The 26,646-nt window shown below is 39.0% G+C and overlaps 1 protein-coding gene across 17 annotated transcripts in view; it reads left to right on the top strand.

The window, feature by feature from the left end:
• PHF3 (PHD finger protein 3) overlaps window positions 1-22,261 on the top strand; it is a 44,331-nt gene extending 22,070 nt beyond the window's left edge. For 16 of the 17 annotated variants that reach the window (XM_082218140.1, XM_082218142.1, XM_082218153.1 and 13 more), the window contains 12 exons: window positions 9,201-9,516; window positions 10,246-10,432; window positions 11,102-11,255; window positions 11,352-11,508; window positions 12,667-12,783; window positions 14,355-14,486; window positions 14,843-14,978; window positions 16,209-16,407; window positions 16,866-17,016; window positions 17,598-17,687; window positions 18,900-19,095; window positions 19,804-22,261. In XM_082218140.1, coding sequence (XP_082074266.1) covers window positions 9,201-9,516; window positions 10,246-10,432; window positions 11,102-11,255; window positions 11,352-11,508; window positions 12,667-12,783; window positions 14,355-14,486; window positions 14,843-14,978; window positions 16,209-16,407; window positions 16,866-17,016; window positions 17,598-17,687; window positions 18,900-19,095; window positions 19,804-21,929 — 3,961 coding nt within the window. In that variant the 3' untranslated portion in view covers window positions 21,930-22,261. The remainder of the gene's footprint in view (window positions 1-9,200; window positions 9,517-10,245; window positions 10,433-11,101; window positions 11,256-11,351; window positions 11,509-12,666; window positions 12,784-14,354; window positions 14,487-14,842; window positions 14,979-16,208; window positions 16,408-16,865; window positions 17,017-17,597; window positions 17,688-18,899; window positions 19,096-19,803) is intronic. The other variant, XM_082218152.1, reaches the window with a different exon arrangement.
• The last annotated feature ends 4,385 nt before the right edge of the window (window positions 22,262-26,646 follow it).

Raw genomic sequence — 26,646 nt, 5'->3', positions numbered from 1 at the left:
ATGTTGTTAGCTTCCTGATACTATCCGCTCATGTGGTTTTTTTTGGAAGAATGCAGTTGGCTTTTTTCTCATGTTCCAATAATTGGGTTCTGATTAATACATTTGGTTTACATTTAGTAAACAAAACTAACCAAAAGTATACAATAATAATTTTACATGGTATTTAAAAATCTCAAAAAAGCTTTACCCCCAGCAGTGAAAAGTAGTTGAACTGAAATATTTAATCAGGAAATAAAATTGCTTCACTTATGTTTGATTAGGAAATCAAGGTCACTTAATGTGTTTTTAAAATGTTGTATTCAAAGCTTTACTTGAAAATGCCACACTTTACAAGTACAGTGGTACCTCGGTTTACTAACTTAATCTGTTCCGGAAGTCTGTTCTTAAACCAAAACTGTTCTTAAACTGAGGCACGCTTTCTCTAATGAAGCCTCCCGTCGCCAGTGCCCTTCTACCATTTGGATTCTGTTCTTAGACTGAGGTAACTGTCTCAAACCAAGACACTATTTCCGGTTTTGCAGAGTTTGTAAACCAAATTGTTCTTAAACCGGACTGTTCTTATACCAAGGTACCACTGTATTGAAGTTGTAAAAATTTAAACAGGATGACTTAGTGGCTTATGCTTCCCTGAGATTATTTAAAAGTTAAAAAATTGGGGAGTTGTATTTCTCATCACTAATTGTGTCACATGATAAAAACAGCATGGGCCTATTAAAAATAAGTTGGAAAACAAAAACCTTTAAAGATATTACTTTCATAGGTCCAAAGAACTCTGTATTCCCCTTACTGGTAATCATCTAAAATAATAATTAACACTTTGAAACTGCCTATTTTGCTTGGTATTTTAGCTTTTTATTGTGTTACTCACACATTTTATGAAAAGAATGGCTTTTAAGAAATGGATTTATCACATCAGTGGTGGCATCTGGACACATTGATTGGCTTTGTTTGGACATCATGCAAATCATAGTATAATGTGATAAAAACCTGGTGTAGCTCTAAGGAGATTGGAAACTTATTCACTTCTGGTTCCTGTTAATCACAGTTTAGTGTGTTGTCCTAACTCTAAACTGTGATGAAGTTACCTAGTTCATTTAAACAAATATCTTCATATCCCATTTTTGAAGTTGACTAACAAGCATAATAGACCTTAATCAGTTTGTTGGTTTGGACAACATGGCAAGCGATAGAAAAGCAACAATGGAAGCAAGAGTTTCTGAACTCTTTTATGGCCATACAGGAGGAGGGGCGAGAGAGTGTGAACCTAAACCTCACTGTAGCTTGTTCTTGTTATGCTAAACTGTGGTTTAACATGATGTCTGAACAGAGCAATACTGTGCATAGAAATTTGAATTTTCTTTTTTTTAAAAAAAAGGTTTCCGTAATTTAAAAGATACCTAACTATTGGTAACAGTGGTATCTCATTCTTCTGATGAAAACGTTTACCACCTTTCTTTGTAGGTATTGTTTAAAATTGTGGAGTTGTATTCAACTAAAATAATTGCATGTGTGGAACAACTTTTCTTGCCTCGGGTGCCCACAAATCTGCCCTCTGGAATGTGGAGGAAGGAGAGGAAGGAAAAGTTCTGTAGCACTTGTGGAAGACGTTATGCAATTATTTAGTTGGATACAACATGTGGTTTTTAAGATATCAGTTGCCTACTGCATATTAAAATGATGGTCTTGTTCAGGTTGTTGGTACTGGTGGCAACATAATGGATTGGACCCAGACTTGTCCCTGTGTAAATTGAAGGGCTATTTCCATTCATGCTAGGATCTGGGATGCAGTAGGGTCTTTCTGTTAGAGAAAGGGGCAAGTCCTCCCTTTACTACCTCCCATACTGTTTTGGAAAATCATCTAACCATGCACTCAATAGAATTCAAGTGGGGGAAAAGTCATTGGGTCTTCATTGCCTAAATTTTAGTAGCTTTTTTATTATGCGTTATAGTGTGCTGCTGACAGAATAAATGATGCCTAACTTTAGAACAATGTAAAATTAGTCCCTGCCATTATAAGGATAATTTGATGACCTCTTCCTCCAAATAATACAGGTTTGATAAGTAGAAATTATGGAGTGTAGGAAAATTAAGCTGGCATTTTGCATTCAGGAGATTGCCTTATTCTTATTGATACTGGGTAGTGTTGCATGTGTGCAGCAGGGAGTCATTAAAATAACATTTACACAGAAATATGTTTTCATTTTGGTTGTTAAAACTAATGCTGAGTTTGGTTAAACGATGTAATACGTTGTATTTAAAATGAATTTAAATGTGTAGTCTGGGGATCTTCTGCTTGCTGAAAACATAAGCGTAAAGGGAAACGTATATAAAAACATACTTTTTGAAGTATGCTTACCACTGTACTTTCTATAGTTTGGTTCTTTTTTTACATTTGGAATAGAGTCACTTTCACTTATGGCATACTGTTTGCCACCTGATAACTAAGTTAGTTCATTAATAACTTGCTTCACATGGTAGAATAATATTTTTTTACGTTTTTGGAAAAGTGCACCTAGTGGTCCGCACTTGCAATGATACTACTACTTTCTTTTTAATCCAGTTATGTTAGGTTTCCTTTCAGGCTCAATTCTAACTTGAAACATTACTTTTTGTACCGGGGCTCTCGGCAGTGGTTTAAAACTGTAGCACCCTTCCCATTCTGTAAAGTGGATCCACATGATGAAACCACAGGGAGGCCGCACTGCTGGTCCACTCACCCAGCTCCACTTATCTCTGCATTTGAACAAATGCCTGAACTGGGTAGGCAGTTGCACTTGTAGAGTCTCCTTCTATTCGATTGCCAGCTTGTACTTTGGGCCTTTTGATCATGTAGAAAAACCTCGACAAATATAGCTGGCTTTCACCTTCAGACCTTTGCTCGATGCTCAGAGGTGGAAGTGGAGCGAGGCAAGCGGGTGAAATGTCCGTGGCCAACCACTCTAATTGTGTGTAGCCTGTTCACTTGGATAATGTGTGAAAGGGGCTTGTTTCTCTTAGAATTATGAATATCCTACTGAGAATTATGAGTATCTTACTGAGAAATGTTTGAAGTATCTTGTCAGAAGAATGATGTGAACAGAGCTCATACTATGTCATTAAAAACTGCATAGGGATATATTGCTGCAATACAGATGTGCACATTAAACGGTGGACTGGATCCATACTAACAAAATAATCATATGAATGTGTCCTCCAATGCATGTGTGTATCATGTTGCAGCCCAAGGGTGGAATCCAGAGCTGACCTCTACTGACAGAAGGTATTCATCAGAGGAATTGGGGTGGGAGGAAATTTTCAGTGATTCCTTGTCCATCTTGCCCCTCCTTAAATCTGCTTCATAGGATTTTGGGGCTACCATATTTTTGAAGGGCAGGGGGGTGGGGTTGCAGGTGGAGGGGGTATTAACAAAAATCACTGCCCTCCCACAGGCTCCCCATCACTTAAACATTTTACTTTTTTGGAGAGTAATTCTCTTTTTCCGCCCCTTGCCCCTGCTTAAGTTCTTCTTTAGAATTTGAAGATCAAATTGTCCTTGACATGAGAAAATTTTTACAGTTATGCCCTTAGTGTGGAATTTGTTGTAGAATCAGGGCCTTCCATGTTTGCCAATCTACAATACCTACTTCAGTTCATCTGTGTTTACAGTGGATTAACAATTTATCTTTATGTAGTTAGCTATATATACTTCTTAAATACTGGTACATTTGTTGTACTTTATTCCTGTAAAGTTTTAAGAATTAGCTTCCCTTCTTTGTGTCTGTAAAAACAAAGGGTGGTTTCCCCCCTAAATGCTAGATAAGGGTGTAATTTAAAGTATGCTAAATGGCTATATATGCTAAATTGAAATAATGTATTTATTATAGCCATACCAAGAAAACTGAAAATGTTTTTCAACAGAGTAGTTACTAAAAATACAGTTGACAGTATTTGTTTCACCCTACATGAACTTGCTTCACATCGAAGAATGGAATGGAAAGGGAAGTGAAGAATGACTTTTTGCATTTACTAACATCAATTTCTAGTTCATGAATATGCTGCTCGATTTGTTTACAAGAGCAATCTGTGCTATGTATTTTAAATAAAGTTAATTTTGAGTTGGTGTATCATTTTTAAAAACTTGTCTTCAAACCCAACAAAATTATTTTGACTGTCCACATTCCACTTGGGTGACTGCTTATTTGAAAAAGATAGTCTGGACGTTGCATTAGTATATTTTAAGAGACTCTGTATTTACAGTAGCAAAACCATGGTTCAGATACATTTATTGTTTTACTCTGTTTGCAGAAGGCAGTATTTTGTTGCAATCAGAACATCTGTTTTAAAAATTGGTGCTTAAGTGAACTGTGTACAACCAGTACTTCATTTTGTTTTCTTAAATGTTTGCAGCATGTTGGTTTTAATGTAAAGCTTATTGAAACACTTTGAATACCACCCCATTATTAATATTTTTAAATGATTTTTTCTTTCTTTCTGTTGCAACTACACATCTGCTAATTCAGCCTTACAACATGAGTAGCCCTTGGACATCAAACTGTGAAGCTTTCTGCAGCCAGAATTTTTAGTATTAGCTACAGTTACACACACCTTCAAAAGCCACGGAAAAAGAAATTGTTTGGCCTTTAAAGCCGTCTTCAGCTCTTCATAAACGATTCTCTCCTTTTAGACATTTGGGGCATCTCCCTTGCCCCTTGACAAGTGAGATTCCTTATTGCAGAGGTATCGAGGGGGGTGGAGTCTTGTGGCCCTGCAGATGTTGTTGGACTCTCATCCACCAAAATCAGCACGGCTAGTTGAAGTCCAGCAATCTCTGGAGGACTGCAGGGCTCCCCACTCCTCTCTTATCAACTTTGCTACATTCTTGTTAGCTATCCTACATCTACACAGTATTCCTAGTGCCAGTACTAAAATTCAGTCTCTAATGGACAAAACTTTTAAATGAATTCAGAACAGCAAATTAGGGCCTGATGTTTACTTGGAAAATGCCTGCTTTCATTTTTGTAAACTTTCATTTTTGGCTGGCATGTCTATCCCTGCCACATTCATATTCTCTTTATCAAAGTGATGAAAAGAAAAGACAAGGAAATGCCCATTGTGTTTGGAGAGTAAATTAATACCTTTATTTTGTATTTGTGGAACTAAATTAGAGCTTTGTAAGCTGATACAGAATATAGCTAGCCAGCTAGCTTAAGCCGCCCAGATTGGCTGGGGAAACCCAGCCAGATGGGCGGGGGTATAAATAATATCATTATTATCTGTTAACTATTCCCATGTTTGTGCTATAGGCTTCAATTTTCCTATAGCAGACCAAGCCATAAATTGGTGTATTTGTCAAATCAAATTTCTGTTTATGGGTAAGATCACAATATAAATTTAACTTGTATTTTTTTAAAAAAAATATTTATTGAAATTTTACAAATTATATCAGACAAAACAATACACACAAACACAAACAAAAAAGAACAAGTATAATTTCGAAACCTTCTTTTCTTAAAACTTATTTCACCGACCTCCTCATACCTCCCCTTTCTGCATTCCCATTTCAAATTATAAATTTAACTTGTAAATAAAGTTCTAAAAGAGCTCATTAAGAGATAGTAACAGTTGGATAAATTTGGAATGACACAAATTGTCATTATTCCAGACTGGAGTTTTTTAAATACAAAAATGTACTGGTTCAGAATTCAACACACGCAAAAAACATGCTTACAGGTTGTATGACACTAACTCTTAAGTCTGAAAAATGAGAGTTACATTGGAACAGATATTACATAGCAGAGAGTCAGGATGTGTCTACATAGTTTAAGCCTGTGTTCATAAAGATTTATTTCAGTTGGTGTTTAACTGAGTTTAGTCACTGGACAAAAGCGATGTACAGATCTGATAATTTGGGAGCCATCTTGATAGTCTGCTCCTTGTTTGTTGCTTCCCATCCCAGTCAATGAAAAACTGAGCCATAAGGAGTCCACCTTCGTGTTATCTTGTTTCTTTGCTTTTCTACCGTACTGCTCTTGCTGAAACAACAAATTCAGACGCAGGCTTGCCCTTTTAAAAAAAAATCAGAAAATATAGATTCATTTTAATTTACCTAAACAGCTGCTTCGTGAAAGATTGTGGCAGCCACTGTATTTTGTTCAGGACACTGGGAGCAGTGCTGTGATTGATCAACAGTTATGTTTTACGTGCTCAATAGTTGTTTTAGAACACCTTTCTCCTCTCTTGAGTGTGCTTAGCATCTGACTGAGTGACTGCTATTGAAAGTACAATACCCCATATTGCTGTTCTGAACACTTTCCCATATTGACCATTTCTTTCTTAATTGGAATAGTCGCTGCTAGTATTTCAAAAGTATGAAATTAATTCGGATTCCAAACATAATGTGCATAACCCAAAATGGGCAGGAGTTCCCCATAACCTTTTTGGGCATGGGGTGAAGGGAACACTTTTCTATTTCTGTATAGTCTCCCTACATTGCAAATGTATTCCTCTTTATGCACACCAGAGATGCAAGATCATAAAGCCTGAAAGTGCTTTCACTAGTCTGGGGATAGGCAGTGTGATGCCTGGCAGGGAGGGAGGACAGGAGGACTATAACTCATCATCCCTGACAGTTGGCCTTGCTGATTAGGGTTGTGGAAGTTGTAATCACAAACATCCCAAGGGCACCATATTGGCTACTCTGGCCAGGTCTATTTTTCTGCCAATTCCTTATCTTTTAAATATCCACGTTTCTATGAGGAGGAGCACTTTTTCTTATTTTTATTTCATTCCCTTATTTCTACATTTAGACATTCAATTTCATATTTCTATCAGATTTTTAAAGCAAAGAAATACAATTATTTTCACACTAAATCTGAACATATAGTCCTCCACATAGCTAGTTCAGCTTTCAGCAGATTGAATCTATGTAATATAACTTGTATATGGATTTATCAGACATACTTCATATTCTCATAATGAGATTTGCAGTAAGTTTTGGGATCCTTAAACTGGAACATGACATTCTAGAATGTTTTGGTTGTTATGGAAAATGTCATGATTCCCCCGCCATAGAAAACAAAGCAAAATCAGTTCCTGGTCTTCAAATATGCTAGTTTTTATGGCCATCTTGGAAATTGTGATAGGCTCAAATTATGGACACAGTTACCTGACAGAAAATTTGGTTGAAACCACTAGTGCTTATTTTCAGGTAATATGTTTAGTAATAGGCTAGACTAAAAAAGCCTAGAAGATAATCTGAGATACTTTATAAGTTTTATGTATGAGCTGACAGCTGAGATTTGTTTCTTACGCCTGAATGAAGCATAAAGAAATTGTTAATGGAACACTACACCCCCACCCCCTCTGATTGTTAGAAGCCAAATAGTCACATATGTAAGTATTGGCTGGAAGCCCATATGGTAAAACTCTAGTCCAAGTAACTATGAATGTGAATCTGTACTTGGAGTTATTTCACCCCTCTGAGCTTGAGCTGTCTTTAGTGGTGCAAGAGGAAGCGAAGTACGCTGTTCTTACTCGTTTCTTACTTGACATAGTTTAGAACAGGCCAGTCATACTTTAGGATCCCATGCTCTATATAGTATTCTGGCTATGTATTGTGTACCTCAGCAGACCCCCCTCCCCCCAAAAAACACCCCAGGATTTATCAAGTATCAGGCAGGTCTATTGTTACTATTATTGTTATTAGAGGAATGTGAGTTAGCAGTGTAGAACAAGACAGATACTAAGGTTATTGGGTCAACTGCATTGTTCCTCACTACATTAGAATGGTTGCTTTCAGTTACTTGGAACAACAAACTATTGGCTAGACTCATAGCATGCAATGGCAGGCTTGTCAGGAATTGCCTTAGTGAATCTTGACAAAAATTGCCCGTGTTTGCATCTTCCTGATAAGACTTAACACTAGAACTTACAAATCTTCATTAATAATTTAAGTTATATAACAAGTAAATTTGTGGGGGGAAAGTTACCCAAGCTGATACGGAGCACTTTTAACATTGATTTCTGCTCTCTAGTGAGTACTTCAGTCTTCTTGTTATAAACATGAGGGGGGAATTTAATGTAGTGTTAATTGAGGTGTTTGGGGGCAGGGGGAACGAAGACTGCTTGTGCAGTGAGTTTTGGCTCCTTACAGCTGTGCCCCCATCTGTTCTGGTGGTTTCTCCAACCCTCCAGAGCAGATTTAGGTGGTGCAGAGAAGCAGTGTGAAAAGTCCTGTTGCATGAGCTGGGCTTAATCTCTGCATGCAACAACTTCGTTGAATACCATCCGTAATTTTCTGGATTCCTGTCTTTGCCAAATGCTTGAAAGATAGAAATTCATATCCACTAGAAGGCTGCCCTTAAGTTTCCCTCAACTGTTTCAACTCCACCTTGTTTTCTATATAATTTTAAGGGGAAATTCAAAATACAAGAGTTTGGATGTCCATAAAATGGTACACCCTTCTCCCTTCCTAGAAAATAGAGAAAGTAAAGACTACAGATGAGTGCAAGGGGAAGTTAAGATTATTTATTGGTTTGGGTTATCTTAAGTTTCAATATTATGAAAAATGTAAGGTGCCCGTTCGGACAAATATATATTAGGAGATTAATTGCAAAATAGAATAGGTCTATGAAAAGACCAACTTTTGTTCTATTTAGGAATGAAATTGTTTCTTGCACTGGAATTGTGAACTTCTGCTTCACTAACTTTGTTAGTTTGTGGCAGTTGCAGCCATGCCTGCTTAATGGTCTAGATAAAGTTGCATTTTGAACAATGTAAGGATATAAAATGTCATGTGATGCCCAATTGGCCAGCTTGGGTCCTCTTTTGCTAATATTTTGGTGATGTGTGACAATTTGGTTATATTTTTCTGTTGTGCTGCATCATTTCATACTATGGGAGGCATAGCATATTTTGAGGGGCACATATACTTTTAAAGGTGTATAACCAACTTAAATCAGTTTCTTTTCCGGGTCTATTTGAAAGCCGAAGAATTCTTTGATATCCAAACTGCTACATTTCTAAATTAGTGTGACAAGATCCAATTTTGGTGTCACCTTGGCAACTCCTACCATGTTGTAAGGCTGGAGCAGTGGATGCAATCTCCAACAAGCTGAGTGGAGCCAGTGCTGCAATATACTCCCTTTAAGATGTGATGTTTTTATAGTCAAGGAAATGTAAAATCTTAAGCACATTAAGTCATTTGTTTTTTCTTGTTTCAGGTTTATGGTAGGCTGTGGCAGGTGTGATGATTGGTTTCATGGTGACTGTGTTGGTCTGAGTCTTTCTCAAGCACAGCAAATGGGAGAAGAAGACAAAGAATACGTATGTGTAAAGTGTTGTGCTGCAGAAGACAAAAAACCCGACCCTGTCAATCAAAATATACCGGATGCACAAGTGAAACCGGAAACAACACAAGAAGGTAGAATGATGGAGTGCGAAAAGCCTGGAATAGCAAAACAAATCTCCATGTGTCCACAAAGTAAAACAAAGCAGGGAGACGAGACTGTGAAGCACAAGGTCAAAATTTTTAAAAGGGTAAGAAATGCTATTGTAGTTGCCATATAATAATGATGATGATAATAATAACAACAGTAACTTTGGTAGGCTCCGGTAATTTTTTATGCGATTTATAAGACAAGGGGATACATAATCTCTTAACACAGTTTAGGGAATTTGCATATATTGTACAATTTTTGAACAAGGCTCATTGGAGATTATGTATATTGACTGGAAAATGTGCATCATTCCATCCTCATGAATGGATTATGAGCACATGCACTCTGAACCCTGGTGAATGTGCAGAATGTCTGGTGATTATGTACTTTAACAACTCGACTTGGATTAGCCCTAACATAAAAATATATATTCTGCCTGTCTGCACTCCCAACGTAGAGAAAAATAATAAATGACAGCTCTCCAAATTCTTTGAGGAATGTATGGTGTGAATGTGAACCTCACAGAAGGTTCTCTGCTCTGGTGAGGCTTTCATGAATAGTGGTATATAAATATTTTTATGAATAAATAAACTTGTGGCCTCATGTTTCAGTGCATTAGGTGTTAATATTCTGTTTTGGGACCTTTTGCTGGGCTTCATAGGCAGAGAGGCCAGAAATTTATGTTCATTTAAACGAAACATCAGTGGGCATAATTTCCTCTGTTTTTTAATCTGCATCTAATTAACACACACACATGCAAATATATAGGTATAAAACTGATCATTCTGCAGTCCAAATGGTTTCTAATATTTCTTAACACTTGCTACAGGAATCTGGTGATGGAAAACCAGTATCAGAATGCAGAGATTCTGAAATGAAAAAAAGGCAGCAAATTCCTGTTAGGAAAACAGGACAAATGGTTGCATGTCCTCAGCGATCGTCGGAAGACAAACACGAAAGAATGAATAAAGACAATCTTAATGTCTCTTGTTCAAGTGAAAGCACAACAAAAACCGGTAACTAAAAATTTTGAAGTTGCTTTTTTTTAAAGAAAAACAAAACCACATTTAAAATATAATGTTATTACATGGAATGAAATATATAAGGGCTCATTTTAAAATACTGCTGTGTGGGTTGCAGCTTAACCTGACAATGGAAGACTTGGACTCCTAAAATATTGCTTTCATTGCTGGAAGTAAATATTGTGAAGGGGGACGGCCACTAAGGGCTCACTGGACTTGGGTGCCTATAATGACAAGAGAAGGCAAGTTGCTTCCTCATGCAGGCTTTAGAATCCTACAAACCAGGTCTTTAATAAAGCATACAAAGCTATGGTCTACAATTTGGATTCTTTAACGTAAATTTCATTAAAGAAGGCTGACTTTTAATGCAAAGTATTTAGGATCAGTTGAGTAATTTGCTGTCTGTCCAGTAATTTGGTCAATTTCTAATAGAGATGGACTTGATTTACAGGGTTGTTTTTTTTTAATAAGACAATGCATAGAACCCTCTGGTGCCTAATATTGTTTTGTACTAATCCCAACAGGATAATCAGTTGTGTAAATCCAAAATTACGTAATTGTATGTTCCTTCAAATGTAACAACGCCTTCCCTTCAACCTTGTGAAATTTCAAATTCAAGTTATTAAAGCTATCCCATGATGTGACATTTATATTTTAATGCAGGTGTTCAGGATAAACAGGAAGTAAAGAAAAAGAAAACGGAGAAAGGAGGAACAACCAGCAATGTACACCCAGCTCCTGCCCCTGCATCCAAACCTTCCGCTGATCAAATAAGGCAAAGTGTTCGGCAGTCTCTTAAAGAAATCCTGGAGAAAAGGTGCGGCCGACGAGCTAAACAAATTGTTAATGTCTCAATTGCTATTGTTTCCTGGTGGAAACCAAACCAAAAACATATGATGTGTGTATTTTTCAGGCTTGCAGACTCAACACTGAAGATTCCTGAAGAAAGGGCAGCAAAAGTTGCGACTAAAATTGAAAAAGAACTATTTTCTTTTTTCCGAGATACTGATTCCAAGTATAAGAATAAGTACAGAAGCTTGATATTCAATCTGAAAGATCCCAAAAACAATGTAGGTGATGTTATCTATGTTTGATACACATTCTGAAATCTTTCCGTTAGTGCTTGACTTTCTTAACGGGGTCAGTGTGATAAAATATAACCTGCTTATGGTTCTCTCCCCCCCTCCCCCCAGGTGCTGGCAGTGTTGTCAGTTATTTTGGTAGCATATCCAAATTGAATAATGTTTGTGACTGACGATGGGTAGAGTCTAGTCCCACTGTTGACCCATGGAATAACTCTTGTTTCAGCAGGCATCTCCGCTAATGTAATAGAGGAGTGGAGATTATTTCCTCCCTCCTCTTGCAATCCTCTGTGGTATCACACTCTGGTAAAACCTGGTGGTTGTGGGTGGGGAAGGGGCTGCAGTGGGAGGGGGAAACTTCTAAAAACATTTCTTCTTTTCTTGTGTTATTGGAGGAATTTTGTGGGTTAAAAGCTGTTATGTGAGTGGAACAGCAGCATTGGATTCCACCTGAAAAAACATGGGTCAGCCCAATCTATAAGCTCACTTCTTTATGATTCCTTGCTATTGTTGTTCTCTGTTGACTTCTGTAAAACTAAAGTATTGCTGAAATGTACTTAGATATGCCTGCTGATCAAGCCTGCCAATGAAATAAGTTGTCTAATAAATCTCCAATTTTCTGTGTGTTCTGGGAAGCTTCCATTCCTGCATTCTAATGTTTCTTGTTATGTTTAACTATACAAAATTCTACAAAGGACTCATATGTCTATTGCTTTGTTCACTTAATTTAAGCTACCAGCACCTCTTCAAATCTTTTTCCTTGGTGAGAATTTCATTTTTCAGTAACTATTGTTTGAAAAATCAGCCACTGAAAACTCACCCGAGTTTCATTTTTCGAGATGTGTCCTTCAGGCTAGCAAAGAGATCATTATTTGGTTTTGGGTTTTTTTTTTTTTTAAAAAAGCATTAAAACATGCTAAGGATTTTTAAAGAATCTGCCTTTACTTTGTGAAATGGTGGATCCATTAAGGACATTAATGTACAACTATCTGTATCTCTGTGTAGAGAGGGCAGTTTTTAAAAATGATGTACAGGTGAGACTGAAAAAACTCAATTTTCTTTTCTGGTTGAAATTGAATTAGAAGCCTGCAGATTCTTATTTTTTAAAAATTGTTAGCTATAACTAATTACTGATTGTTTCCCCAGATACTGTTCAAAAGAGTGTTGAAAGGTGAAGTAACTCCAGACCATCTCATAAGAATGAGTCCGGAAGAGCTGGCTTCCAAAGAACTAGCTGCATGGAGGAAAAGAGAAAACAGACATGTACGGTTAATTTACAGTTGTTTATTTAATGGATCACCTGTTTCCTAGTGCTAATCAATACAAATTTCAAAACTTTCCACTTGTCTTCTGTGTTTCCCGTTCACCATCTGAAGTCTAATGGCTTCTTTCTCCAATGAGCAACCGCAGTAAATTTTAGGTGGTTGATTGTGTTGTAACTGCAGTGTGAATTTACAAGGGCTTGTTTAAATCACTTACAGCTAAAATACTTTAGAAAATAGAACAACAACAAGAAGAAGCACAAAATTCGTTGTAAAATTTGAGCTTAATTGTTCAAAAAATGTTGATCTGTGGGACTGGTACAAAGGGAAAATATTTTACTGTTCCTAAATTACAAGCAGACCTGTAGATTTCCAGAATCCCTGCAAAGAATTGATGTGATAGATACATGTGTTCTCTGTTCATACAGTTATTGTACATTCTTTCCCACCTGATAGGTTCTTTCTAGACCAACTTGTGTCTGAGCCTGGGGCATATTGCTTCCTCACCCCCAACCGTATTTCCAAGTACATCTCTTTAATTAGTCCTACAGAAGTGAATATTTTCCAGGGGAAAATAAAGGGATGCATTTGACAAGAATGTGATGTGTTGGGTAGGCCCTATTGCACCTCTGGCGCTATTGTAGCCTTTGCTTTCTTCCAGAGAAGTGAATACCTACAAAAATAAAATCAAAATCTTTGGTGACAGCGTGCTCCAAACCTCCCATTGATGCCGCTTAAAGCCTATTCAGTGTGGCTCTTATTATTGGTTTGGAACTTGCTTATCAGTGCATGGTTTTGAAATAGTTCATCCTTGATCCAGTGACCGGCTTTCTACCGAATACAAGAGTCATCTTTCTAGAAGTATAGCCATTCCATTCTTGGAAGCTGAGGAAATTGGGAGATAACGGCTGAATTTAGACGGTTCGCTGTAGTTTAGCAGAGAGCAGGCCTCAGGCTTGTCAGCTTCCTTCACCTCTCTCCTTTTCTGGTATGGCTGTGAGAGCAGGGTGGCAGATTGAAAGCTTTCGCTTCTGTTTTTAGCTAACTGCATTATGCCCCAAACACATACCGACTTCAAACGGTGACAAGAAGTTGTCCTGTTTCAATAACCCGTAATTAAGTACAATTTAGGATGCAGGCATAATGTGAAATTAATTGAAAACGGAAATGGGAGCTTCCAGTTGAAGGGGAGAGGAAGGGAGAGTGCATGAGCTCAAGTCTTCTGCATGTAATGCTCGACTATAGTTCAGCTTTACAACCAGGCCTCTGGCTGTGAAGCAAACATGGAATAGTAGTATCCACCATCTGTTGCTCTCTCTAGATCTTCTACCTATTCTTCATGCTAAACATCCAGTGAAGGAGGAGGACTCTAGTTTTCATCTCTCAGGCAACTGTCTTCTCTAACTTAGGTTTCATCTCCCATTATCCTCATCCAGCATGTCCAGTGTTCAGGGATTATTATGGGAGTTGCAATTAAGCAACCTTTCACCCATATTTTGGGGCTGCTTCTGGTGATGTGTTCATAGGTTTTCACACTGTGTATCTGTTCTGTTTTTTGTTGTTTCTTGATAGACAATTGAAATGATTGAAAAAGAGCAGAGGGAAGTTGAAAGGCGACCAATCACAAAAATTACTCATAAAGGAGAAATAGAAATTGAGAGCGAGGCACCGGTAAAAGAGCAAGAAGCACCAATGGAAATTCAGGTATCACGGCAAAAATATTGTTTTTTTAACGAAATAAGTTGCTGTGTATTTGTTTAAAACAAACAATGCATTAGTTCTGTTAAGATAGATAAAGTGTCTGGGCTGAGACAAACCATAACCTTGGGTTTGGGTGTAACACAAGCCAAACCATGTCTTAGCCCCAAGAAGCAGTGCAGCAGCAGGACTGGGGGAGGAGTGTAGCAGTTGCAATCTGGGCACCTACTCATTTGCATTAAGCTATGGTTTGGCTTAGCATTGAGGTGGACCTGTGAGGTGTGACTCTGATCATAAAGTTGTATTTTTATTCTATATAAAATAAAATTGCATTAACAAATTGTCTGTCTCTCCTTGTTTAGGAAACCCCTCCAGTTAAGATTGTGGAGAAAACGGAACAGATTGAAAAAGATAAAGAAGTGGATGAATCCGCCACTCCTGATACAACAAGTCAACATAAGAACCATCTGTTTGACCTCAACTGTAAAATTTGCATAGGTAGTATTAACTTTTGCATGCTTAAAAACCAGTTGAGAAGTTGGGGCTGCAGAAGTTGAACATCTGCAGAGCCACAGGTTCCCCACTACTGTTATGGATGGCTAGCTCTTAATTTCAGTGAGAGTAGCAATGGGAGTGGCACAGTCTGATAAACTGTCCATTTATTTTCTATCAGCCTCTCATTGTATCCTTATAACAGCTGAAAGACAGTGACTTGTCCTAGGTCACTTTCTGAGTTTCCGTGGCTGAGTGGGAATTTGATCCGGTCTCCCTTGTTCTACTCAGGCATGTTAACTAATATACCACTCGGGTACCTGCTTTTTTTGCAGCATGCAGTGTGATTCATCCTGCTTCTGACTGGGGACTATCAGATCCTTTTTCTCTACCATTAGCTTTATCACATTGGTGCAGTTTGGCATAATGCACTAAACTATGGTTAGAAGACTGCACCTCAGTGAGTCTTTGTTTTGCGTGTTCCTCCAACCTCCCTATGGTCTGATGTGGCTGGAGGGAAGAGATCAGAAAATTCTGGTTTATATTAACCAGTTTAGTCTGAATTCTAAACTTTAGTTAATCTTAAGTGTAGCTAGTTGAATCGAGCCAAAAGTTTGTTGGAAGTTCGTTGAGGCAAATTAACTGCAATTAAGAATAACTGCAGCCTGTTTAGGTTCAAATGACACAAGAAGGTTATTTATATATAGTATAGTATATATAGTATAGTATAGTGTATTTTAAAATGGGGTTTTACAGTTTTTAGGGGTTTTTAAATGTTTTATGTAGTTTTGTGGTAGTTTTATGTAGTTTTTATGTAGTTATATGTAGTTTTTCAATTTCATTGTTCCGCATGGGACAATGACAATAAAGATATCGTTATCGTTATAATGTAAGCAAGTGCTTGTGAACTTTTCCACACAGCTGTACCAGATAGAGACAGGACAGTGTGCAAGTCCTAGGCTTCCTGTGACTTGTTCTCATAATGCTAAACCATGGTTTAGTGTTGCATCCAAATACTTTGTATTTCTTTAGGAAATCTGTATTTTCATTAATAATTACCTGAAAATGGTTGGACAGTTGGACAAATTAGAGAAATGTACAAAGCCTCTGGGTTTAATTTCAGTGAGCAAGGTTTTTAAGCATTATAGTAAGAATTGTAATTTAGTGTTAAGATTAGGGTTTTTTTCTAATCTGGTATGGTTTAAACAGCGAAGCTTTTTAACTTGCCTTTTCAAGGTCGAATGGCACCACCTAGTGATGACCTTTCTGGGAAAAATGTGAAAGTGTCTGTTGGCGTTGCCCGTAAACCATCAGACAATGAAGCTGAAAGCATAGCGGATGCACTTTCTTCAACAACAAACATTTTGGCTTCAGAATTATTAGAGGAAGATACAGAATTGCCAAATCCAGCACTTGCCTCTGCTTCAGGCTCTAGGTAATAATTTTGTGGTTGCTGCCAGTCACAGAGAATTGTGGCTGCTGTCCCTAGTTAATATTATGTTCATAAATAAGTGGAAACTACTGCATGGAACCCCACTGTACACAAACAAACAAAAGCAACCTTCATGTTTACTTTTAAAGAAGCTTACTGACTCACCTGTGTGTATTCAAAGTACACAAAGTTGAGGCATTGAAAAACAGGTGCTTGTTACTTTTTTTTTAAAAAAAAAATGTGATTGTTTTCTTTGTTACTAACTGTCTTGGTGGTTTTGCCATTATATTTGTAGCAAAGATGGAAGAAAACAGATTGAGATTATTACTAGTCTTGCACATATTTCTCTCTGTTAATGTTGCTGCCCCAGCCAGTGTCCCTACTGCCATCCTCCCCCCCCACCCTTGCAGTAGACTAGACTGTTTTGCATTTATTATATTTTCCACACTTTTGTCCTACAGATCAGAAATGCCTGGCATGGTTGAAAGTGAAGCACTATTTCTGGCTCGCCTGAACTTCATTTGGAAAGGCTTTATCAACATGCCATCTGTTGCAAAGTTTGTTATCAAGGCTTACCCCATCTCTGGCTCTTTTGAAAGTTTAACAGAGGTAGTATGTATACACTCAATGTTGTGTTGTCGCTTTCCTTGGAAACTTTTCCAAATTTTCTTTTCATTGCGAACAACTAAAATTTGAATATGGCATTGTGAATGCAGAGTACTTAAAAACACCAAGAGATGTTGTTTATTCTCTCTTATTTTAGAAAGGGTTTCAATCATAGCACTTTGTTTAACAGACACTTCCATCCCTCATGCCCACTCTTTTTGTGGTAATACATCAACAGGTGTATCAGAGACTTAAATGAAGATCTCCAGCATGTACACTTTTTAGCTAGCTTTTTTACATACTGGCTTTCTATAAATTCGTTTCTATAAATTCCCATGCACTCAAAAGGCAGTAGAATTTTTACTTCCTCCCTTTACTCATCATTTGAAATAATGTGCCTTCTTTTATGAATCATGAGTGATACTGATTTTTCTCATTTAGCTGTACTTTCATAGCAGTACTTCTCTACGGTAACTTCTTTAAGATGTTTTAAAAGCATAGTAAGTATTTGAAGAGTAGCTATTATTTTACAATGTATTTTACAATGTAATAAAATTACAATGCATAATTATTTTCCCCTCCCATAGGATTTGCCAGATAGCATCCAAATTGGTGGCAGGATATCACCCCAGACTGTTTGGGAATATGTTGAAAAAATAAAAGCCATGGGGACAAAGGTAAAACCAAATTTGTTCTGGTCCTGGAAATGTATGGTGTTAATTGTCCCCTGTCCCCACTCAGTTTAAATATTTTTTAAAGGCACAGTTTCCTGCTGCTACTATTACTATTTGGCATAAATTCACTACTGCCATTTGTGCAGGATGCAGCACAGAACATGGACAAGATCAGGGATTCTCAAACATGGATTGCCTGCTGCTTTTGAACTACAGTTCCCATCATCCCTTACCACTGGTCCTGTTAGCTAGGGGATGATGGGAGTTGTAGTCCAAAAACATCTGGAAACCCAAGGTTGGGAAACCTTGGTCTAGGTGGACTGACCATTGGTCTGACCCAGCAGGCTCTTTTTATGGAAACACCTAGTCCTTCTGAATGATAAAGCCTAACAAAACTACTCTCTATTTGGTGATAAATGAGTAGATGTGGATGTTTAGCACATTTTCAGCATATTTTCCTATGATATGAAGACCACATGACTGGAGTGAAGTGATAGTAGAAGGCACGCTGGCTACAAAGCATGGACAGTCATGCAGAAATATTCATAGTCCTAAAAATATTTTGCAGATCCAATTGCGTCTCTGCAAGTAATATTTTCATAGTGCTGGAGTGGGGAGTTATTATTTTTTACTAAAGATATTACAAGATTCTGCATGTGCAATTTCTGAAAGTTTTGTGCACAGAGAACGTCAGCTTAGTCTACTGATCAGTTCAGATCTACTTTAATTTATCTATAAGAAGCACAGACTTCATACAGTGTATACATTTCAGGGCTGCTTTAGTCAAAAGGCAGGCTGCACACCTCCAAAAATGAATCCCTGTATAAGTTGGTTCAAATTGCTGAAGTTCCCTCCTTCATAAGTACTGTTGTTTTAAGATTGCTTCACACCCACAAGTGGCTTGCTGGGCTAGCCGCTTGCTGAGAAATCCTTCAAAAGCTTTGCCAAAAGCTGTGGAGAGGCCTCCTCTTCTTGGCTGCAGCTTGTAATAACCAAGACTGCCCTTCTTTACCTGGAACTGAAGTCTCTGCAGTGTCAAATTCTCCTTGCTGCGTGAAAAACCAACATTTTCAGGTGCAGTAAGTACCTGAAAGTAAGATGATGATTGCTGACTTTCCCCTCTCCTCTCCTGCCCTGCCACCAAGTGCTGAATTCTGCTTTAGAGAACTAGTTGACAAATTGTAAGTTAATTTGTGCCACCCCCCTTCTCCATAGGAAATCTGTGTGGTTCGTTTTACCCCCGTGACAGAAGAGGATCAGATTTCATACACTTTGCTGTTTGCATACTTCAGCAGCAGAAAGCGTTACGGTGTAGCTGCAAATAACATGAAGCAAATCAAGGATTTATATATCATCCCTTTAGGTGCCTCTGATAAAATTCCACATCAGCTGGTGCCTTTTGATGGTCCTGGTAGGTAACAAAAGTTGGCCGTTTCACATGTTAGTGATGGAGATCTTGTTTTTGACATTTATACTGTTGAGGTTCATTTTAATTATCCCCCAAACTGGATAGCTTGAAGCTTTTACAGTGGTACCTCTGGATGCGAACGGGATCTGTTCCGGAGCCCCGTTCGCATCCTGAAGCAAACATAAGACACGTTTGCATGTGCGCGGGCTGCGTTTCGCAGCTTCCGCGCATGCGCGTGACGTCATTTTGAGTGTCTGCGTGAACGGCGAAACCCGGAAGTAACACGCTCCGTTACTTCCAGGTCACCGCAGAGCGCAACCCTAAAATATTTAAGCTGAAGCGTATTCATCCCGAGGTATGACTGTATTTTGAGAGCGCGCATGAAGCTTGCAAATGTCACCCTCATTGAGAAACCTCACCTTTCAGTTTTCCCCCTCAACAAGCATGCATTAGTGCTTCCTGTTGCTCATGAATAAAGCAAACTTATCTTTATTTAACAGGAACTAATTATTTTAGAGTGTATAGGAATTCTACTTACAGGGAGCAGCCCTTGAGAGAGACATGGGGAAATTTGACTACTTGGAGCAGCTGAGTTTTCTGAGATTGCAGAGGCATAGATAAGCTTTTTGGTAGAAATGGGTTTTTTCTCTCCTGAAGTGTATGTGTATCTTATTAATTATACCACTGTGGTTCCCTGCCTTCCAAATGCAGGTATTGAAGTGCACCGACCCAATTTGTTGCTGGGGTTGATAATTCGTCAGAAGCTGAAAAGGCAGGCCAGTTCTGCCACCAGTACGAACCCTAGTCCTGCCGAAGAGAGTCCTGAGAATTTGCCCCCAGAAAAGAAGAGTAAACTGAGCAAACCTGAAGTCCTTCATTCTGAATCGGTGGAAAAAGAAGATGAGAACGACTTCTTCAACTCCTTCACAGCTGTATTGCACAAACAAAGGATCAAGTCGCAGCTATCGAATACCGAAGAAACAACTGTGAGTGAGCCTGCTGTGGAAAGCATCAAACTTGAACCACCAAAGCCTCTGCGGTTCCTTCCTGGAGTTTTGGTTGGATGGGAAAATCAGCAGTCTGCTTTTGAGCTAGCAAGTAAGCCACTGCCAGTTGATGATATTCTTCAAAGTCTTTTGGGCACTATGGGGCAGATGTCTGAACATATCCAGCCAGCAGTCAGCCAGCTTGCTAGTGAAGATCTGCCTTTATTAGATAAAAAGGCCAGCATAAAAGAAGAACTAAGGGACATTCCTATAGTAACTGCTGGAACTGAAGAAACGAAGGGGGAAAAGGACAGTTCAAAAGAACCAGTTGATAATTTCTCTGCAGTTGATACACCAGTGGCCGATGTCTCATGCTCGTCAGAAAATCTGACAAGCATAAGTCTTAAGGGCAAACCACCAGATGTTTCTACAGAAGCATTTTTAGCAAACCTAACTATTCTGTCACAGAACAAGGAAACCAAAGAGACTCCTGAAAGCAGTCTAAGGTTGGGTGACGGTGCTAATGTTTCTCAGGAAAGGACCACAGATTTTCCCGTCTCGGCGAGCACAGGGAAAGGAATTGGGAGCAATAATGGCGGTGTAGCATCTGTTGATAGTATGACTGTGAATAGTTCACAGTTCATCAATCTTAAAAGGGATCCAAGGCAAGCAGCAGGACGAGGCCTACAGAACAATGCTTCAGAAAATGATGGGGACAGTATTAAGTATGAAGAAATGCAGAATAGTCAACAACCGGACACTTTAGAAACTGAACAGGCTAAAGTAGATAATAAGCAACTGTCAGGAAATGACCTAGCCTCAGATCGGAGCGATAGTCAAGAGTGCAAGAAGTTGTTGGTTTCAGCTGCATCTACAGCAGACAGTGTGTGCTCCTCACAGCCAGAAAATACAAATCCGTTGGGTGAAGAAGCACTGATGCAAAGCACCGAGGCACTACATCCCATTAGAAGAGGATTATTGACACCGCCGTCGTCATCTCAGTTTGAAGCAGATAATGCCAGCGGTTCTGAATTCAGTACCAAAATGCCCAGCCCTGTTGCAAGTGGAAGCTTTTCACCAATCAGGACTCCGCAGCCAAATTTTCAGCACACCAAAACTTCTCCACCTGGCTTTCAGTTTCAAGGGGCCGTTGCCCCTAATTTCCCTCCCCAAAACAATCCTGTGTTTGGCTTTCCTCCTCATCTGCCCCCTCCGCTCCTCCCTCCTCCAGGCTTTGGCTTTGCTCAGAACCCTCTGATGCCTTGGCCCCCCGTTTTGCACCTGTCAGGTCAGCCCCCACATTTTGTTGGACCAGTTACGCCAGTGCCACCCCTGGCTCAGAAACAGCCAAGATTCTCGGGGCCAGAACACTTTTATCAGAGTAGAGACACCCGGAGGCCAGAGAGGCGTCACAGCGATCCTTGGGGTCGCCAGGGTCCCCATGTGGAGAGGGCATTTGGTAGGAGGAAAAGCGACCAGCACAGGCAGAGGTTTTACAGCGAGACCCACCACCAGAAAAAGGGCAGGCATGAATGGGAGCCGGATTCCGAAAGAAATAGGCATAGAGATAGAAACCAGGAAAAAGAGAGAGAGAGGAAAAGCAGGGAGGAAGGGCATCGGGACAAAGAGAGGTCGCGGCTTTCACATAGCGACAAAGACTCTGAAGGCAAATCCAGAGACAGTAGGAATCTTGACAAGAAGGAAGCGCCTAAAAGCGAAGAGCGTGCTCAGGAGAAGGAGAAAGAGAGAGAGAAAAGTAGGGAGAGGCACAGAGAGCGGGAGAGCGACAAGCCCCGAGATAGACATCAAAAAGATAGGGACCACAGTGACCGGGGGAAAAACAAAAGGTAAAAGTAGCGGGGAAAGGGGTCCACAGCCTATCTTCTAAAGTTTATAATATACAGGAAATAATCTGTTTTAAATATGTCCTAAAATTCTGTAAAAATATATGCTTGGGTATCAGTTGTGCCATCAGTTCTTTCTTTTTTAAAAAAATATCCAGTGTTTAATGTTTTGTAGAGACAAGTCTTGTTGGGTACCAACCAATGTACCGCTTGCTCATTTACTTTTACATTCAGCCGCCCTAGGAGCAGAGGTTGAATTGTTCAAAATTTTACGTTGCTTGTATAGACAGTAATTTAAGGGTTTTCCTTTGATATGCAATAAAAAGTGCATAAAGGTTCTTTGTTCGATTTGGCTTCAGTTGACATATTTGCAGCCTTTGGTGATTTGTGCTCGCTGTTTGAAGATGCTCCAGTAAATATAAAGGAGAATTTTGTATCATTCACTCTTCTTAGATTACACTGACTTAAAAAGAAAAGAAAAGAATGTGACATCCTCTTCAGAAACCCAGGTTTGAATGCAGTATACAGCATACTTGAATGGTGTTGAAGACTTTCAAAAGACAAGCAAAATGAAAAAAGAGCAGTATTTCTCATCATATTCCCACCCCTATGCATCTGAAACAGTTTTTGAGCAGAAATTAGAAGGCTGCACAGTCCAAATTTTATTGCTTATAGGGTACACATTTTAATAAGGTCCCCCCACACCTTTTAGTCTTTATGCTATAATTTGTATTAATTTCCCAACCATTTCTCTTGCTTCAAAAACTTGAATACCTAAGCTTGTACATGACATTGTGTTTTACTATCCTTTATATTGTAAAATGTAAATATTTTAAGGGATATTTTGATTCTAAAAATGATAAAGCCTTCTCACAGCTGTTGTTTGATTGGTTTTAATAGATGTGAAGCAATAGGCTAAACTGATATAACAGAAAGATGTATAAATGTGGCTTGACTGGTAATTTTTAACAACCCTAGGGCTTTTAATAAATAGATCAGTAAAATTTTGTGATTTTCTGTGGAAAATTATAGTATATTGCTGTTTCTGTTGGATACCATTGCACTATTCTGTTCAACATCCTGTTTTGAAGTATTTAGTAAAATTAAGAGCATTGTGGATAAAGAACCTTCTTGAGTAAGATCGCCTTACCTATGAACATAAATTTTTTGCACTTTGGTATCAAAATAAACTTCCTTTCAATAATATATGATTAAAGCAAATCGTTAGGCTATTTTAAAATCCTATTTAAATATAACAGCCGGTTTGCAAACCTTGCACATGGCTTTATATAGTCAAATTAAAAATGCTATACAGTACAATGCTTGATGGTAGCTTTTATTTAAAGATGTGACTATCCAGATTGTTGGCTTTTAAGAAACATTTTTTTTTAGCACAATGTATATGTTAAATAGAAATTCAAGATCATGGTAATTCTGATGTAAATTATTGCTGGGGAAGGAGGGAACATTTGCAACTATGTCCAGCACAGTTGTCTAAGCGAATGTAGAATGTCACCTTCTGGGACCAAGGTATCACCCTCAATCCCGCAACTGAGCTTTGTTTTGTTTCCCCAGCACTTGTGAGCACACTCTGGTCAGCAGGACTTCTCAGCTAGTTTGTCTTCCAAGACCAGCTGGGAATCCTGCTGTCTTTCTATCCCCCCACCCAACAGAAAGTAGAAAAGAAGCTTATTCAACATAGAAGCAGATCATCTTAGACTTAACATAACCATTAATGAAGGCTGTGAGTGGAAGAAGCACAGATAGGTTTATTAATGAATATTCCAAGCGTCCTGATTTTGAATAGTTGTCAGGGTGGGGATTGTTCAGAATTTGTATGGTGAGAATTTGACTTCCTTGAGCAATCTGCAAAGGGGAACCAGTCATGTTTATTGTGTAGCCCTGCATTCATGCTCTAGTGTTTGTGTTTGTACAAATGGAACAGATTTCTCTTTTTTGTTTCCTCTTATGCCTGTGTTTCACAGCAGTGACCTGACCTGTTCATGCCTTTTATTCTCTGTGTTTTCTTACGGGCTTAGAATAAAGTCTGGTAGGTTAACTGGTGGGTGGTATTGGAGTACTGAGGGCTATGTGAAGAATTTTCCTTTGAAATTCTGGGCAAGCAGTTATCAGAGTTGCACGAGTACAGCTACTAATATTTAATGTAGTAGTAGTAGTAACTGTGTCTGAATACCTACCAACCTGTGCTCTGAAATCAGCAAGGGAGGTCCTGCTTTTGATCCTGCCAATGTGAGAATATGGTGGCCCATGATTATGGCGACCTAAGACAGGGCTTTCTTGGTGATGGAATTCCTTCCCTAAGGAAGTGTGGTTGTCTCCCACCCTACTGCCTTTTACGCATTAGGTGGAGGCATATTGGTTGCTTTGCTTTTGGGACACGAATTTGCCTTGGTATCTATCAACCAAAGACATTGTGCTTATTGTATTTTGCTTCTGATTTTCTTTTCTAGTTGTATTTGGTAGCACTTTGGAAGCTGTGGGAAGGAAGGGCAGTACATAAACACAGAATCTTAGTCATAGTATTGTAATAATGATTTGGTGTTTGGTTTGGTTTCCTGGGGAGGCAAAGAGAATGCAGTCAAAGACCTTGCATAGATAGCAAAGGTCTTGCACTGTTTTAAGGCCCTTGACATGGCAATCAGTGAAATGCTACTTCTGGGTTAAATCACCATTTTGCAAGTTGAGAGCAAGCAAGGATTGGAAAGTTGTTTCACAGTGAGATGTTCACTAGTGTGTAAACAGATGAAGTCCTGCAGAAACTGAAAAACAGTAGGTTCATAGGAAATTCTAAGTTAATTCTCCATATGGAAGACAGTCATTTTTCACAGTTTTAGAACTAGAAGATGTACTCTTCTAGTGAGTTTCAAATTGTGTAATCCACCCCCCATCTTCTTGTGGATTCAAACACTGGCATGCCAATTCTACATCTGACTTGTGAGAGAAAATTGTGTGGGAAAGTACTAGCAAGTTGCTGGTGTTCGTGTTTGGGTATGTTTCCCTTATAGAAGTACATATATTGTCCTTTTTACAGATTAGTTATATTCAATGTGAGACTTGAATGTTGTATACAGTGTAAGGTTGGGGGAGAAGAAGGGTGGGGGGAGAGAGCAGAGGGAGAGAAGGGGAAAGTAAGCTTTCATTCTTTTACATAGTGTATGTGCGAGATTTTTGTGTCAGCGTCACATGGGTAGGGTCTCTTTAATTTATTACCGTATTTATGTGAATTTAATACACCATCAAATCAAATGTGCACCTCCATTTTCAAAACTTTGAAACCAAAAAAGTATTTGCTGGCGCCATCAAATCTAATACATACCCTAATTGTCACGACGTAATTTGGCCAAAAAAGGTGTGCATTACATTCCAGTAAATACAGTAGTTTTCATTGACACTGAGAGAGGTTGGGGGCCCAGGGCATGGTTGGGTTCCGTTAGTTGGCTGCAGTTGCTTTTGTTTGTGTGTGTGAAAGAGAGGGGTTGTTGGGTCAAGTTAACCATATTGATTCATATGCTGTCGGTGGGTGGTTCTTGTTGTCTTGTTGTGTAATAAAGGGGAGCCACACCGGGGAGAAAGCATTCTCTTTTATTTGTCCCCATGTCAGTTTCGGTCTGTTGGTTAGGTTAGCTTTTCTAGTAGGGCTGTTTCCCATACAGTTGGGTACCAGTGGTCCATGTTCACTCCTGACAAGTCCTCCAGTGTCTAGCTCTGACGCTCCTGGCTGCTGAGAGTGGGTATCAGCTCTTTGGGGTGTGAGTGTGCATTTGATGTAAACATTTTATTAGACAGTAAGAACAAGAAGCAAAAGGAGACACTGATGGTTTTAGTGAGAATTTTATTTGAAGGCTATGGAACAAATCTAGTTTTTATAAATCGTTATATGGGTATACGTTTTGAAGTATCACAGTTTTCATTTATTATGAAACAGAATCAATAGGGCAAGCCCACATTTATTCCAGAGCATTGACTGCTGCTTAAAACACCAGCTCCTCAGAGGCTGCAGTCCTGAGTGCTTTTCAAAGGTAAATGATGACAGCTTCTACATTAATCTTTCTAAGGTCAGGGTTTGAGGCTCAACTTGATGGAGAGAAAATTTGAAAAATGTTTATGAAAGTAACATGTTTGCTACATGTGGCAAACTTTGTCAGCATGACAAAGCTGCTATTAGCATAAAATGTTCCTTACCATTTTCTTTGAAACTTTTATGTTTCACTTGAGGAAAACGAGGCAGACCACTTGACACTGGGCTGGGGTTGGGCAATTGGATTAGGTGGTGTGTCCTTCCCCTTGGCTCAGCCAGGCTCCCCCTTCCACCCCAGTATATGGCTGGTTGGCAGGTCTGCTGGCTGGAGCCAGAGGAAAGCCACCAAACAGTGCATTCCCAGGGAGAGTGGTGGCCTTGTGCTGACCTGGGATCTGCTGGCACCTGAACTCATTGCCATTGTGTGACTGCAACGGTCCCGGCAGCTGCCACGATCAGAAAAGCTGTGATTGTGGAGGCTCTGCCTCTTTGCAAAGCCCCATGGCAGGAGGTGGCAGTTTGGATTGTGTTTTCCATTTTTAACATCAGGAAATATGGTGGTTAACGACAAAAGAGATTATGGTTGAGCACGTTTCCAAACAGCTTAGCAGCCTGATGCTACACGGGTATGAGATGTGAATGGTATTTTCTAGCAATCATAAATGCAAGTACTTCTGTTATCATC

This window comes from Podarcis vaucheri (assembly GCF_965113315.1).
Source record: "Podarcis vaucheri genome assembly, chromosome: 3".
Classification (NCBI taxonomy): Eukaryota; Metazoa; Chordata; class Lepidosauria; order Squamata; family Lacertidae; genus Podarcis; species Podarcis vaucheri.
This window is presented reverse-complemented; position numbering and strand designations above follow the sequence as displayed.